Source organism: Piliocolobus tephrosceles, chromosome 11 (assembly GCF_002776525.5).
Source record: "Piliocolobus tephrosceles isolate RC106 chromosome 11, ASM277652v3, whole genome shotgun sequence".
NCBI lineage: Eukaryota > Metazoa > Chordata > Mammalia > Primates > Cercopithecidae > Piliocolobus > Piliocolobus tephrosceles.
The window spans coordinates 54671164-54688815 of NC_045444.1; the positions used below are offsets into that span (position 1 = coordinate 54671164).

The following is a 17652-nucleotide window of genomic DNA, read 5'->3' on the forward strand; positions in this document are numbered from 1 at the left end:
TTTTTTTTTTTTTTTTTTTTTTTTTTGAGATGGAGTCTTGCTGTATCACTCAGGCTGGACTGCAGTGGTATGATCTCGGCTCACCGCAACCTCCGCCTACTGGGTTCAAGCAATTCTGTAGTCTCCTGAGTAGCCGAGACTACAGGCACACACCATCACACTCAGCTAAATTTTTTTTTTTCTTCTTTGTATTCTTAGTAGAGACAGGGTTTCACCATCTTGGCCAGGCTGGTCTTGAACTCCTGACCTCAGGTGATCCGCCCACCTCGGCCTCCCAAAGTGCAGGGATTACAGGCGTGAGCCACCGTGCCTGGCCTGTTTTTCTCTTTTCTAATTCACAAAGTCCTTTTCTAACCTCTCTCAAAGCTTTCATCACAGTTTCTTTTATTTAAATTATCTATTTGTCTTATGTTCTTATATGAGTGATCTGTGTCTTAAATTCGAGAGTTTTCTCTCCCTTCCCTTTAACCACTAAGTATTGTCCACCTAGCCTCTCCTCTAGAATCAGATTGTCCCAGCAAAGTGCTGCAGTGGCATGCAGTAGAAATGCACTTAGGTGAGTTTTCTTGTGGGTCTCCAAACCGTACCTGGGGTAAGCTGAGGAGGAGAGCAGAGGGTAAGAATGATTCCAAAATTATGCAGGTGCTGTGCTTCTCTGTGGCAGCAATATGGGTCCAGATGACATGAGTCAATTTCCAAGTGCTTAGGAGCAGACACAGGCAGAGACCAGAGCAAAGCACTAAAACCAGCCTTTGAGGTATCTGCTCCAGGTGGCTGTTCCATTCTAGTTCTGATGATAGATTACAGAGAGAACCAGTTACCTCAAATAATTTTTCCTAATTCAAATACATACTCTTACGTACTCTTAAAACTAAATACATTCATTGTTCTCTAATCATTTTTGTCAAAATCCTTCCGATACTCATTTCAAGGCATCACTTCAAAATGATGTCTTTCAATTGTCAGTGCTTTCCCAGGGGAAGCCTCACACAATTAAGGACCCTCTAATGACTCTCCTACTAGATATAAGCCTACGTCTCACTCATATTCTCACTTCCACTGTGTTCTTCCCTGTGTGAGGCGTATGGCTTGTACTTAAGTAATGTTTAGGAGTTCATCTCTTTTTTTGCAGTGTATTGGCATTGAATGGCATTCTTCGCACTTATTTAAAGCCCAAAAGCAACTTCAAAGATCATGCAGGCCTTTTAACAAATAGATACAGCATCCCAACCAAAAAAATGAATGAAAATTAATGAAAGAAATGATGGCAAAAGTGAAGGAGGAAACATATGATCCAACAATTCCACTTCTGGATATATGCCTGAAAGATATATACTCAGAGTGATATTTGTAGACCTGTGTTCTTAGTAGCATTATTTGCAATGACCAAAAGGTAGAAGCAACCCAAGTTCCATTTCAGTGGATGAGTGGATAAAACGTGATATATACTTATAATTCAGCCTTAAAAAGGAAGGAAGTTCTGACACATGCACAACATGGATGAACCTTGAAGATGAAACAAGCCTGTCACAAAAGGACAAATACTATATGATTCTACTTTGACGCTGTAGCTAAGGTAGTCAAATTCACAGAGACAGGAAGGAGAATGGTGGTTGATGCAGGCTGGTAGAATGGGTACAGAATCTTGGTTTTGAAAGATGAAAAGTGTGCTGACCATGAATGGCAGTGACGGTTGCACAACAATGTGAATTTACCTAATGCCAATGAACCATACACTTTAAAAAGTCAAGATGGTCAATTTTATGTTATATTTGCTTTATCATTTTTGAAGAAGCGAATAGGGAAAAAATATTCAACCTAAAACCAAATGAAAGTCACACCACCAGGGCAATTCTTCAGGAAATGACATTTCTAAGTACCTGGCAAACTTTCATACCATCCTGCCAGAGAGGGGGTTGTTGGGAGATACTGTTGACCTTGTGCTTTAAAGGAGTGACGAGAGTTCCTTGGAAAGCAAAGGAAGATGCCACGTTCACTAATCACTTGCTTCTTTTGCTTAGGGTGTTAAATACCACATTATTTGAAAGCTGGGAGATCGTTGGACCTTACCCTTCCTGGTGGGTTTTTAACCTACTGCTGTTGCTAATACAAGGGTTGAACTGCTTCTGGTCTTACTTGATTGTGAAAATAGCTTGCAGAGCTGTTTCAAGAGGCAAGGTAAGCTGTAACTCACTTTTTCCAATATGTGTTAGAAAATTTTGTTTCTGTAATTTCTCTGGATCAACTATTTACTATTTCATATTTCATCAAAATTGGTATTATTTCTTCAGAATTGAACAAAACTACCTAGAAACATAAACGAAAATGTCATTTCCTTCTCTAGTTCATTTTTTAAGTCTTCAGTGTTCCTTTGCTGGCGATGGCACCCAATGATATGCATTTGTAATTTTAGACTGAATAATATATTATTTGTTGTGTTTGCTCTCGCTCCTCCTGTCAACCATGGACTTCCTCTGATTATATTTATACTGAACAGAAATTTAATCACTTCTTTCCTTTTATGAGAAGGATCACTTGGTGCAGTATGCCTGTTTAAACAAACCTTTCTTTCAAACTGAAAAACAAATCTATTCATGACTTCCAACAAGATTTAGTTAAATCTTTTTGGTTAAAAGTGGACTTGAGGTTGATTTGAATAAAGCTTCCTAAGCCTCAGCTCCCACCCTGTGTGTAGAGCAGAGACTTTTCCAGATCGTTCTCTGTGACATTTTCTTACTTGTTTGTTCTCTTCCTTCTGCTACCCTGGAAGGCTGGGAAGTGGAACCCTTTACATGTAAGTTTCTCCTCCTCTCTCTCTGTCCTTATCCTGAGTGCCTCTTGCCTGTTGGAGAGGCACTCAGATGCTTTTGTTTCCATGCATATTGTTCTGTCTAACCTATTGACACTGGCTAGAGGCTTCATGTGAGCTGCAGTTCCATGAGCTGCAAAGGACACTAGAGACATCTCTATTAGGGCCCTTTGGTGTGAGCTTGTGTTCTGCTAAATATTGCATGATCCAACAGAGAAGAAGAATTTCTTTCACTGGTGTTTAATATGTTGGCTAAAAGACAGAAATAGACCAAAGTAAAGTAGGAGAAACAGAACTAGTTGGAGGGGGAGAGGATCAACACATTGCAGAACGGAGGCCTGAGCATCAGCTGTGTGCCTGACCTGCCAGGGCCATATGGTAGCACCTGACCATTCTGATTCATCAAGGTCAACAGAGTTGGCCTCTTCTGCAGGGGAAGTCGGGTCATCTAGTCATGTAGTATGAAACCACTTCTCAGCACCATCTCTAGTAGAAGTCCTAATTATTTTGATCAATTAATTGTTCAGAAGCTAAAGTTCATTTTTCTCTGTGACCTCTCACTCTTTAAAATGATCATATATTTCTATTTTAAAATCTCTTTGTCCTCATTTGGATACAAATTTAGTCAACATGCACAAAACTATCAATATGATAACAATAACTAAATATGCAAGAATGCTGCTTAGATTACTTGTGTCCTTAATTGCATTGCTATTTCTACCAGACATGTTGCCTGCTCTTCAACTTATTTCTTCTACTTTATGAAGAGATGATGATTAATTTTATTCTAGATCTCAGGCTTCAGAATATCTTAGCCGCCCTTGCGGCTCTCACCTGGGACAGTAGGATTCATCTTGGCCATGAGTTATTTTCCTCTGGGCTATTTTGAGATATTCTAAATTGTCCTTTCTTTGAAGGTAACGTAAGTATAGATTTTTCTAAGTGCAATTTAAAAAATCTGACTGAGCATGCAAATGTAAATTAATCACTTTGTAAAACTGGAGATTTCTACTTATGACTAATGGACTTATCAACATAGTGGAGCTTTACTATAATGCTGGCTTTGTGACTCGCAATGTTTAAGTTCAATTACCTGTAGCCATTTTGGAGTCTGAGTATCTAAATCTGTTTGGAGATGGCCTGTGTGAGTTCAGTCCCATCTCAAAGGGTATTGGAGTGAGGTTCACTTTTACGATATTTACGTCATCACCACTGGTTGGCATAAAGCAGTAGTTCTGAGCTTTCGCTTCTGACCCCACCCACCTGAGAGAGAGGACGTTCTCCCACAGGAACTGTTAGTTTCTCAAGTTGGGCAGAGTGGAGGGAGTCCAGGATTCTCATGTTAGAGTGTAATGGTAGCACAGACGGGATGCGATGTGGGAAAGCCCCCAGTTAATTCTGCCATACCTCCTACAGGACTTTGGCAACCTCCCCAGCCCACTCCCTAGAGAATCACCAGAGGACCAGATTGGGAACATTTCTATGAAGGGAGGCCACCAGGTCTCTTTTGTCACACTACTGAAAAATATAAGTAAGCAGTGATGAGTTACTCAGAAATCTTAAGGCCTTCTGGGTAAAAATGCTTACCATAATTTAGACTTACAGAGTAGGAGGTTCAAACTATTTTTATCTTAAAAGCAGTATTTTCTTAATTTCCCACAAAAATTACTTCCTTGTTAGACAGTAGGATTTTTCTCATTCTTTATGGTAATGTATTAGATTTACATCTTCTCACCTTATTTTGACCTCCATGTGACTTAGGGAGATTGAATGGAGGATTGAAGAGACTTGGCAGGATGGAAGCCAGTTCTTTCTTTTTATGACAGTTTTGTTCTTATTGCCCAGGCTGGAGTGCAATGGCACGATCTCAGCTCACCGCAGCCTCCGCCTCCTGGGTTCAAGCGATTCTTCTGCCTCAGCCTCCGGAGTAGCTGGGATTACAGGAATGTGCCACCACACCTGGCTATTTTTTTTTTTTTTTTTTTTTAGTAGAGACTGAGTTTCTCCATGTTGGTCAGGCTGGCCTTGAACTCCCGACCTCAGGTGATCCACCCACCTCAGGCTCCCAAAGTGCTGGGATTACAGGCATGAGCCATCTTGCCTGGCAGGGAGCCAGTTCTTGATGATCTGGTCAGTGGATTTTCCTCAGGAAATATTTCAAGCTCCACCCCACTCAGCAGGTTCTTAAGATGCCTCCTGGCCAGGCATGGTGGCCCACACCTGTAATCCCAACACTTTGGGAGGTCGAGGTGGGTGGATCACCTGAGGTCAGGAGTTCCAGACCAGCCTGGCCAACATACTGAAACCCTGTCTCTACTAAAAATACAAAAATTAGCTGGGCATGGTGGTGCATGCCTGTAATCCTAGCTACTCGAGAGGCTAAAGCAGGAGAATTCTGAACCCAAGGCAGAGGTTGTGGTGAACTGGATCACACCACTGCACTCCAGCCTGGGCAACAGAGCAAGACTCCAACTCAAAAAAAAAAAAAAAAAAAGAAAAGATGCCTCCTGCTGCCATTTGTTGTGTGACATACGAAACAAAATTCCTAATTAATTATAGCATACACAAAATAAAAATGTAATCATTAAACAATGCATTAAAAAGCCAAATAGGAATTTTTTCAGTGTTCTGAGTTAGTGACTATCTCCATTGGTATGGTTAATTGAGAGCTAACTTTAAATTATTCTCAAGGAGAATGTGATCATCAGTGAGTAAATTGATCCATTTGTACCAAATTCCTGTGATGCCATTCCAGTGGCACAGTATGCTACTTTCTGATTAAAAGTGGGATTCATGGTCTAGTATGTTCTGAATATGGACAGATACCTTCAAGAGGTCAGGAAGTCTAGCCCTCCATGATACTTATCTTTGCCGCCTACATTTTATCTCTCCAATGAAGGGGAACTTATTGCTATGGCAATGTTCTCATCCTCTTCAATTTTTTAACATTGGGATCTGTTTCCCTTTGTGTGTGACTGCATGTGCTTCTAGCATGCCATACCTTGATGATTTCTTAGGTGCTGGTTATACTCACCTGCTTCTACTCCACAGGTGTCCAAGGATGATCGAAGTGATATTGAGTCTAGCTCAGATGAGGAGGACTCAGAACCTCCAGGGAAGAATGCCCACACTGCGACAACCACCAATGGGACCAGTGGTACCAATGGGTATCTCCTAACCGGCTCCTGCTCCATGGATGATTAGTTACTCAAAACTACAAGTCCCAAGCAAAGTGAACTATTTGTTCCTGGAAGTATTTAATAAGTTGCAAATGCAGTTCCTTTCATAATATCTCAGCACCAGAAACAAAAATTAAGATTATCAAAGCATTTTGAATAGTGCACTGCCATGTGTCCTGTCTGTGAATGAAGAAGAATTACCATTCTCTCTATGTAGGCATGCTGTATGTAATTGACACAAGGGAACAGTATTTGCATTTGTACTGTCTTAGAATATTATTTATTTTTTGTATTTGTAAATCTGGACAAAAGAGGGTTTCCTCACTCCTTTTACTCACTGGGCTCATGACAGTGAAGGAGATGCTCCATCTGCTTCTCCCCCTTTCTCTTGCTGTAGTCCAATATGCTATGAGCATCAGCTTACTTTGTCACTTAGAGCAAGCAAAATCCAGTGCAAGATTTTCGTTCAGCTCTAAATAGGTTAGCTTTCTTTTTGTTACAGTGCCCATTTTGAAATTGCCTATACTGTCTCAGTGACCATTTAAACCGGACGAACTAGGTGTTTAATATTTACTCTTCATGGTCAATTCGCAGTTCAAATTAAAGAAGATGGTTGTTGGAGAACTTTTTGGATGGTTTTGTATTAAATTGCTTTGAAATAGATTTCATTTCTTGTGCACACAGCCAAGATTTCTTCAATGGGTGTGATAGCTGGTTGAGGGTTAACCTTGTAGGTTATAGAGTGTGTTTGTTTGTTTGTTTTTCTCTGTGATGAGGTCAGTGCTCTGATTCTGAAAGAGGATATTCACTGAAGCTCGTAGTTATAAACAAGGAAATCACTGTTAAGAATGGGAATTTGTCCTGTGTTCTGGGAATAACATAAAGAGAGCAATAGATTTCAGCCAGGTTTTGCCACTACCCTATAATTAGTGCAGTATTCTGTCACATTATAAAAGAAAGAAGTTAAGTATATTTGGGGACAAAAAAAAATCTTTCAAGAGTTGATAAAAATTACATGTGCAGTGCAAAGCACTTTAATGCAACCAGCTTTCAAGAAAAAGCCCTATCTAGTACTTGATGTTGATATTTTTATTTTGCTGAGCAAAATAAAGCCAATGGGAGAAAGACTATTTTACCCTTTGCTTTTCTCCTTAAATGTAATCCAGATGACTTTCCTGTTACTAGACACTGAGCAGCATTACACTACAATGCCTCTTTGGTTTCCAGGAATTTTTTTCAAGTGGGGCTGTTTCTGGAAAAAATGAAAAATTCTATTGGACAATGGCAATATCAACAATGAGGAGAAGTACTGAAGAATAAGTTTCCATAAGTCTTCTACACAGCAGTGTTATTTATGTACAGATAAGAAAACTATATGTTGGCCAAAGATTTTATCTCTTCTTCTAACTTTTAGTAAGAGGAACAAGGGATTATAAAACCCTTCATAAATCAAGAAGACCATCACTCAAAACACGAACCCCAAACAAAAATGCCGTAATATAAATGTGTGAATCAGGGCCATGAAGACAATAGCAGAAATGGTAACGAGTGTGCAGAAATACCAGAGAGTGCATATCCTGCTCAGAAGCATTCACACTTAATTCAGTTCTTTGAAAAAAAGCTTTGTGCCCACAATTTGCAATCTGTGGGTTAATAGTTAAAGAATGCTCCCAACCAAAAAATTCTTACTGTAATATTATATCTTTCCCTACTTATTTACAAAATAATATGTTTCTGTTATGGTCCATAGTAATAATTGAAGAGGCTTAGAAGTACATCTGCTTGTTTATTGGGAAAACGATGCAACTAATTCTGCTTTTAGAGCCTTGTTACTTTATTTCACAAAACACGCTTATGTCTAGGAGTGTAATTTGTGGATGGTTGAGTTTGTAAGAACAATCATAAAAAGACTTGTTAGTCATCAGAACATCTACTAAAATGCAGGTATATGTATAAAAAGTAATAGCATAGCTGAAAATTTTGAGAAGGTAAAAGTTTCTTAATTAAAATATGAACATATGTAGCTTTAGTGTCTGAGGCAAGTCCTCTCAATGGGTAAAATTAACTTTAGAGATCCATAATGTGTTCAGGTTTAGATCATATGACACCTGAGCACAGAAGAATAATTTCAAGGAGGTCAGCTTGTAAATTAAAGGTTTAGCAGAACTGCATAAAATGAAGTAAATTGGGTCTGTCATTAGCAAAGACAAATCTAAGTAATCATTTTTCCCCCCAAAAGTTACTTAGAAGGAGAACTGGCAACACTTGGGGCCTCTCTAAGTGATGGCATTCACTTCACACAGTCCTCTATGTTATCCAGAGATTTTTATTTCATTTTACATTTCAGGGCAGAGTTCTTTGGGGCTAATTAAAATAGGGTTTGCAGGCTTTTTATAATGTAGAATAATATATCTCTGCCTGTAGCTTTCCCGTGGTAGCCTGATAAGGCTGAGAGAGAAAAATATGTGCAGTATCTCATCCTCCCCCTGTGCCAGGCCATAGCTTTGAAGTGTATTTTGTAAATTCAACTATAGGTTAGTCAGAGTGCTGTTTCTCATTAATTAACTTAGCCTGTGTTGATATCTCCTCCTTCCTGGTCACATTCAGACCTTCCCAGGGTACAAAGGGGTATGTAGAAAGGATTCTAGAAGAAGGAATACTTTATTCTCTAATATTAATAGCTTTTCTGGATCTCTTAGTAGGGGGGAAGTAGAAAACCAAATAGAATTTGGCCTCAGGTCAATAAATTATATAAAAACATGTGTTCTATGTATGTATATATATGTTTCTCCAAAAAGTGATAAAACCAAAATATCACTGACTCATCCTTACCCGTATTCTTTTCATAAAACCCACTCACCAGGTACAATAGAAACTTCCCTCCTTGTTTGTCAGCCTCCTGTTCATGTTCCCCACACACCTGAAGGTGGTAGAATCTTTTCAGCCTCTTAGCCAGAGAGCTAAATAGGGCTAAGTGCAGGTCCTAGAGAACCTAAGACCATCATATAAGCCAACTACAGTTCACCTTTCCAAATCTGGTCCTATGGATGTTGAGCATAGGGAAGCAACTCTCAGTATTTTGGATTATTCAAGTATATGTGGTAAAAATGCAAATGATTGCCGCTTTACCCCAGGGTTTTATTAACATCCTACTTCTACTGGGCTGCCAGACAGATGGTGCCCTGAGGTCTTATTATATAATGCCACAGGCATCTGGTCAAGGTAAACAAGGCAGAAAGGGTAGGCAAGAAGCGAGATAAAATCAGATCGCCTTTGATCAAAATGGTTGGTGAACCTCCACATGTCCAGTTCTGTTGCCAAACTTTCCATTCTGAGTATTTGGTGGAGTTTGAATTTCAGCAAACTGAATGCCTTCATCTTGGGTAGAAAGGGCCTGAATCTTCCACTTTATATTCAAACCTCATTGTTATTTGGCCTAAGTAAAAAGTCAGATTTCATTTCCGTTTACCCGAGTTCGCTTTAAAGAGCTTTTCAAAGAGAGCTTTATAGGCACCCACAATTGTCCCCAATCTCTTCATGATTTTGCATTAATAGTTGTTTTTGTCCCTTTCTTGGAAAGTTGCCTGAACATTTGAGCGTTTTTCTTAATTTGAAGTATAAAAATTATAAGATTCCAAAGGTATTAAAAGATTGTTTATCAGTATGTATGGTGATGTCATTATCTCCAGAGAGGGAGGCTTCAAGAAATCCTTTGGAAATAAAAAGTTAAATGTTTACATTTCATGTGGTATTTGAGGTCTTCAGGTTCTGATTAGCTTACTTTTTTCCTTTGTCCTTGGCTGATTTCTGCTTTGTAATATAAATAATAATAGCCCTGAGGTGTTTCTAACATTTAAATAAGAAAAAAATCACATCGAAGTCAGCCTGCTGGAAAAGTGATCACATGGAAGTTCCAATAACTTGTATGGAAAGAGAAAATGCAATGAGCCAGTTACTGCACGTGCCACTACCATGCTGTCCATGGAAGGAATAATCAACAGCTCAGTTGTCACAAGCCGCCCTTGAAGAAAACGCAGCAAAATATTTTTAAATGAAGATATTGAAGTCCCCAGAGCCAGTGAAGGTTTCTTTTGGTAAAATGAAATTGTGCCATTCTCAAATTACCCCGTAGTGATGAGCACTGACTGGTTCACTGGCCGCATTTTAGTTCTTCATAATAATAGGCCAGAAAAGGGCTCTGTGGTTTACCTCTGTGTGCACTGTCCCCTCCCCACCCCTAGGGGGCACTCAGTAGCTGCTGAGAAGGCCTGTCCACCAGGCTGTTGGAACCCCTCCAATAAATACTTAGAGGTAGTGTATCTGATGCTTGTTTTCATGAAGAAAACTGTATTAGAGATCATAAAGCATCATGAATATTTTTAATAGGATCAGCAGACACCCAAAGGAGAAGTTTAGTCTTTTCCAGGTATTTCCCACTTGAGTTCAACCCAAAGCCTTTGAAAGGAATGCATTACCACATGGCCACATGCTAAGACCCCACAGGGTCTAACATGGGGTCTAAGAAAGTCTCTGCAGCCAGATAGTACATGGTTTCTCCACAAAACTAGGCATTCTGGAGATTGCCCAGAAAGGGATGGGAGGGGACCGTTAACTTAAGATCTGTCTTGCTTATCTCATGCACTCACATTCCTTTCAGCCTCCCAGAGTTCCTGATAAAAGGAAGCCAGGGTGTTGACATTTTTCAGCTATTGATTTCCCAATAGCTTGTGGATCAGTTGTACACCCACACTTCCTTCTCTGCCTAATTCCGTTTTTCTGAAAAAAAGTAGTATGCCTATATATGTGTGTTTTTCTTAACACAGGTCCATGAAAGTTTGGCTTCCTAGTTTGATGTCTGTTGTATGGCCTAGAAACCAGGGAACAACAACTATTGAGATGGTTTCTGTATTCAGTGAAAAATTCTATTTCATTGAGACAATTTTTTTCTTTATCCACAGTAATTATTTAAAACTGTCATCGTGAAACTACCCTTAAAAAAATAAGATTGCCTGCAAAAAAAGAAATGAGCTATGGAATAGGAACAGTTAGGTGATGATTCTGGAACTTTAACTTAGAGCTTCATTACTTTAAGAATGGTAAGAATGGAAACAACCTCTGAGTTTGATTTTCCAAAGTTTCATAAAGCCCCTAAGCTCATGATTTTCATCAACTCTTTGCCCACATAGTCATTTACCTCCAGAGCCATTTGTTGTCATAGAAGGGGTGGTGGTGTTTGGATTTGATTTTTTTCAACTTGCAGTGAGAAATAGGATAGGTGACTAAACCTTACTTGTTTTCTTAAGACAATTCAGTGCTTGAGCATCTCTGTCAGAAATGGAATGAAATACTGTTAGCCAATTAGAATTATTTTATGTATTGTTATTGTGTTTTGCTGATTTTTATATGAAAATATAATTATTCATTCTTGATCTCTGGAAGCAATCATTATTATGAGGATCATTTTACTTTGGAAACACTTTCATAATAAAGATAAGTATTAAGAGTGCAGTGTAAGTGCCCTTTACTGTAAATGCTAACCAGCTCGTGTGGGTAAAACATCGCATCTCACTGGATGAGGTTAGTAAGGGCTCACATCATCCCAGTAGGTTGTTACAAGTCTCGTCAAATCCCAGTATCACTGTGATCATTGAGAAAGTAATGTTACATTAACTTGGATAGACTATAGTGTTTCTTTGAAAATTAAGATTAAAACCTCAATGTTAAATGTTATGTAGCACTTTATTCTGGAAAAAAAAAATATGGTTTATAGAGTTCATCTGAAATATATCAGGTTTTGCTTATTTTAAAGCAATTTTAAAAGAGGCACTTAGGATAAACAACCCAAAGCACAACACAAAACTTCCCTTCTCTGTGTATGCATCCCTCATCGGAATTTGGCCCACATCATCTTCTCTTGGTTTGTACCTCACTTTGTTAGAACTTCTCTTCATCTTTCTCTGTCTTTCCTGTGAAATACTGTCTCTCTCACTCTGCTCTTCTGCTCTAAGGTTAGGTCATCTAGGACTCAAAAGCCATAAAAATAGCACTAAAATTCAACCAGACACCCCACCACTATCAGAAGTATTACAAAAAATAAAGCAGATACCCTATTAAAATCTTATAAACATTATAACCACCCCAACAATAGAATGACTCATGCTGATTTCAAGCATGAGTTATTCTAATAAGTTAAACCACCAACATTCCTCTGAGACACAAAAATATAGACTATGAAAAATAGTCTTATTTTCCATATTTGGAATTCATGAATCCTTCAGTTCTATAAACATAGCATAATCTAATGCAATAAGCATCTGTCTTAGTCTGTTTTCTGCTGCTATAACAGAATACCACACACGGGGTAATTTATAAAGAATAGAAGTTTATTGGGCTTATGGTTCTGGAGGCTGGGAAGTTCAAGAGTATGGCGCTGGAAACTGGTGAAGGTCACACTGCATGGTGGAAGGTGCCACATGGGAAAGCAAATGTGCTAAACAGAGGAAACTGGGCCAAACTCATCCTCTCATCACTCCTGAAATAAAAGCATCAATTCATGCATCAGGACAAGGTCCTACCTTAATACCTGAGTTTTGCAGAGGACATTCAAACTATAGCAGTATCTCTCCCAAGTAGCCAAAATGCAACTCATCTTTTCTCTAGGCCCCACTGCTTACTACTGGGGCTGCCATATCCAACCTAAGCATCTGTTTTTCCTGCCTAATTCTGTTTCCACCAGCCGTGCACTTGCTTCAGTGGGAACAGTGGCAACAATGCTAACAACATTGAGAGATGATAGGACAACAAAGGAGGAGAGCTGTGTACCAAGATCTGCTGGGACGCTGGGTGGTCCCGCGGAACCAATCAGCATGGTAACTGGATCCTGGGACTCACACCCTTGATTATTCCCAAAGTGCTAGAGCACGAAGAAACAAAAGTTATATTATTCCTAGACATTAACATTTAAAATTTTTTAATTAAAAAAATATTTTAAGGACAGGGTTTCTCTCAGTTGCCCAGGCTGGAGTGCAGTGTTGTGACCATAGCTTACTACAGCCCACAAACTCCTGGGCTCAAGCATTCCCCCACACCTCAGCCTCCCAAGTCGCTGGGACTACAGGCACACACCACCAAACCCAGTTAATTTTTTAAATTTTTCGTAGTGGTGAAGTCTTGCTATGTTGCCCAGGCTGATCTCAAACTCCTGACCTCAAGCAATCCTCTCACCTTGGCCTCCATGTGCTGAGATTACAGGCATGAGCTATTGCACCCAGCCTGAAATTTTAAAATTATATATAACCTGCCTTAGCCAAGGTCCAGGCGGGAAACAGAGTCACTGTGAGATGGTTAAGTTGAAGAAACTTTAACAAAAGGATGACTTTACAGAGGCTTGGGCTGGATTACAACATCAAACAAGGGAGAGTGAGGCATCCAGAGGCTAGCAAGTATGGGAAGACTTTACCACCCCTGGGTTGTAACCAGAGGCCAGTGAGAGGGGCTAGGGTGGAAAAGAGGCCACTCTTTGGGGGCTATAAACCTGGGTGGAAAGATAATACCCCGATGTCTCTCTCTTCCTGCCTTGTTGTACCACCCGTTGGCTGGACTCAGCAAGAAGTACCACCCATTGGCTGGACTCATCAGAAAGCTGACAGTGCGGAGCCCGGGGGAAATAAACTACAGGGTTCAGCCTCCCAGCAGACAATAGATGCGGGAGAGCAAACAAAATAAGCGGCATAAAGCCAGTATTCCTAGAGCCTCCCATAGAGTCTGGCATGTAATAGGGCACAAGAAATATTTGCGGAAGAAACAAATGAACCCAGTTACGAGAGAACTAGTAAGAGTTGTTAGCAATTAACATTCCATCTGTTAGGAAACAAGCAGGAGACACCACTTTGTCTCTAACTCTTTCTGAACTCAGGGTTTCCCTGTGTGGGTTGTGTTGTGTCTTCCAAAGTGTGTGAACCATTTGCATTTCCACCAGCAATCAACAGAGTTCCCCTACATGCTTGCCAACATTTGGTGGTGTCAGTGTTCTGGAATTTGGCCACTGTGTGACATTTGTAGTGGTAGCCCATTGATGTTTTAATTTGCATTTCCCTGATGATACCTGATGTGCAGCTCCTTGTTTATTTGTTTTTTCCTTCCCTTTATTGTAAGTTCCATAGAAGCAGGAACCATACCTGTCAATTTTGCAGTGAACCTAAAACTGCCCTAAAATAATAAAGTCTATTTTTTAAAAAGAAACAAGGAATACTGGTTTGCTAGGGCTGCCGTTACAAAATACCACAGACTGGGTGGCTCAGAACCATGAGAAAATAAATTCAGTAATAGAGTGTATTTTCTCACAGTTCTAGAGGCTAGAAGTCCAAGATGAAGGTGCCGTCAGGACTGATTTCTCCTGAGGTGTCTCTTCCTGGTTTATGGATAGCTCCTTCTCACTGTGTCTTCACATGATCTTTCCTCTGCATATGTCTGTATCCTAATCGCCTCTTCTTCTAAGGAATCCAGTCATACTGGATTGGGGCCTACCCATATGACCTCATTTTACCTTAATCACCTCTTTAAAAAGTCCTGCATCCAAATATTGTCACCTCCTGAGGCAATAGAGGTTAAGGTTTCAACAAGAATTTGGAAGAAGACACAGCCCTTAAAGCAATTTCACATAGTGACAAAGTGATATGGCACAGCTGAGCTCCCCGCTAAACCCCACCCTTAAGCCTGGAACCTCAGCCCTAAGTGAAAACAGCTGGCCCCATTTTTCACCCCAATTCCCCACCCCCCCACCCCGCCTGCCACGCCCTTATCCTGTGCCCATAAAACGACTCAGCTGGCAGAGCAACACAAGTGGCTGAGCACTGGGGATACAAGCTGCTGAGTGTCAGGGATACAGGCAGCTGAGTGGTAAGCAGAGAAGCAGCAACCAAGTGTTGGAGACCACAGATAGATGCAGCTAACTTCAGACAGTTCAGCTTCAGGGAAAGATCACCTTTCTGTACCATCCCCTTTCCAATTCCCCATCCCACTGAGAGCCACTTTTATCGCCCGATAAGATCCTCCGCATATACCACCCTTTAATCCATTTATGTGACCTGATTCTTCCTGGATGCCAGACAAGAACCAGGGTGCTGAGAGGACAGGGGCTCGGAAGCCACTGCAGGGCCCACACAGAGCCTGCTTTTGCTAGAGAGGAGCAACCAGCTAATTCCAACATTCAGCAGGCTGAGTGAAACAAGCCACTCCAGTTCCTGCCCAAAAAGGAGGTCAATGTCAAGGGAACAATCCCATCTCAAAAGGACAAAGTAATGAAGAAATAAGGTGATTGCATGGTGATTGCCAGGGCTCTTCAGATTGGGTGGTTAAAGGTACCTTATGGACAGGTAATCTGAGCTAAGACCTTACTGACAGGAGCAGCCAGTGGGGGGATCTTGCGTAGGAGCAATGCAGGCAGAGGCGGTGGGAACCTGCAAGACAAAGGCTGCAAGGTGGGAGTATGCTTCTAAATTCAAGGAATAACAAGAAGGCCAGTGTGGATGAAGCATAATGAACAAAAGGAAAGCTCAGGGCATGAGACTGAAAAGTTAGCAAGGGACAGATCATACAGGGCTCATATCCTATCCCTGTGGTAAGGAGGGCAAGTTTTAGGCTAAGAGGAGTGGGAAATACTTCAGGGATTTGAGAAGGGAGTAGCATAATCTTATTGGTTGTCATCTTTAATAAGAGAAAGAACATGAGCTAAGCAATGGAACAAATACGAATTTGTATTTATAACTGGAAAAAGCCTTCTCAAACTCCTAGAGTGTCCGTAGTGTCTGCATTGCAAGACAAGGCAGGAAGATGGGCACATGGCCATGGGAGGATATAAAGGATTATATATTACTGAAGATTTAACCCTCAAGCAACAAAGTCAAAGTCCTGATGGACAGTGAGAGGTGGAAGGTTTTGCTGTAAGTGTGCTGAGATCTGGGACAGAAAATGCCTCCAGGTCACTTCAAGGAAAGCAACCTGAAAAAAATATGAGAAATTGGCAATCATCAGCCAGAGGAGATCCTTAGGTAGGAAGGCAAACTTCCTGGCTAAAAGCAGTTCTTTTCCATTGTTTCGTTATCACCTTTCTGTATGTAGTTCAAAGGCACCTAGTAGACTGTGAATTGATGGATGAGAGCGATTTCCAAAGCACCTCTCTGGAGAAGGAGAGAAGCCAAAAAATGACAATATTTGCTGTTTGTAGATTTCACAATGAATTTTCATTTCACAATGAATGAACCTACCTAGTTTAGCATCACACCACCACCCAGGGAGGTTAGACAGAGAAGAGAATCAACCTTGTTTTCCTACTGTGTGTCAGGCATAATGCTGGGTGCAAAACTACCTCAGTCAAGCCACTTATCGCCTCAAAGGTAGATACATTTTATTCTCGTTATTCAGGATAGTTATGTTCTAAAAAGTCACTGCAAGCACTGAATTAGCCAGTGCTGAATCATTACTCCTAGGATAAATACAGGGTTAGTTTTCCGGGACATTCTGGTCACATTTCATCAACTGATTAATACATAACCTTGCTTTATGTGTATGTGTTTAAAGACTTCCTATTTAATCTGTATTTTTGGTTAATTACCATTGAACTCACAGTCAACTGCACTATCACTCATTCCTGAATGAAGCTTATCAACACATGCATTTTTGTAACTGCCCAGTGGGTTCCCCTTGCCGGCTGCCCGGATAGAGCTGATTTGTCAAGATAAAGGAATTTAATTCTGTGTGACTTTAATTCACACAGAGCTGGCTGATTAGAAGACTGGAGTATTATAATGCAAATCAGTTTCCCTGAAAATTCGGAGGCTAGGGTTTTTTCAAGGATGCAATCATAGAGGTATGGAAAATGGTCCTTGTGAGTGCTCACTTCACTTCTGGATAGGGCCACTACCTGGGTGGGGCCACAGGGAGGTCCAGGTGGAGGCACTGGTCATCAGAAATGCAAAAACATGAAAAGACATCACAAAAGGCCAATCAGACATCACAAAAGGCCAATCTTAGGTTCTGCAAGACAGATGTTATCTGCAAGAGTAATTGGAGAAGTTGCAAATCTTGTAACCTCCAGAATAATGGTTGATAATCCTTTGTGTCTACACCTTAGCAGAATTTAGGCTCCTGTCATCCTCCTAACCTGGTGGTCTTTCATTAGCTTTACAAAGGGTGGTTTAGTTTTGAGGAATGGCTATTGTTTAAACGTCTCCCAAGGTTAGCTTGTCCCAAGCCCAAGGAATGATTAAGGGCAATTTGGAGGTTAAAGGCAAGATAAGGGTTAGTTAGATCAGACTTCTTTCACTGTTAAAATTTTCTCGCTGTTATTTTGCAAAGGTGGTTTCGTTTTCCCCATAAGGCATATCACAGCTTTCTTACCCTTAAGCGCCCTAGACAGCACTTTAGCACTACACTTGGGGGCCATTTTAAACAGCAAAATCACCAACAAAAAGCACAAAGATGCAAAAGTTGTGTCACTAGACAAACTACAAAAAGGATATTTGTTTACAGCATGAGTTGAAAGAAGGCAGAGTGGCGCCTTGCTCAGCCCCAGCTTAGAATATGTGCATCGCGGCCGGGCGCGGTGGCTCAAGCCTGTAATCCCAGCACTTTGGGAGGCCGAGACGGGCGGATCCCGAGGTCAGG

The 17652-nt window shown here is 40.6% G+C and overlaps 1 protein-coding gene across 1 annotated transcript in view; it reads left to right on the forward strand.

Annotated features, from left to right (window-relative positions):
- Nucleotides 1–11492, forward strand: part of CERS6 (ceramide synthase 6) — a 329510-nt gene extending 318018 nt beyond the window's left edge. Inside the window, exons 9-10 of the mRNA XM_023188162.3 lie at nt 2022–2178; nt 5861–11492. Of these exons, the coding sequence (XP_023043930.1) occupies nt 2022–2178; nt 5861–6013 (310 nt within the window). The 3' untranslated portion in view covers nt 6014–11492. The remainder of the gene's footprint in view (nt 1–2021; nt 2179–5860) is intronic.
- Nucleotides 11493–17652: the final 6160 nt, after the last annotated feature.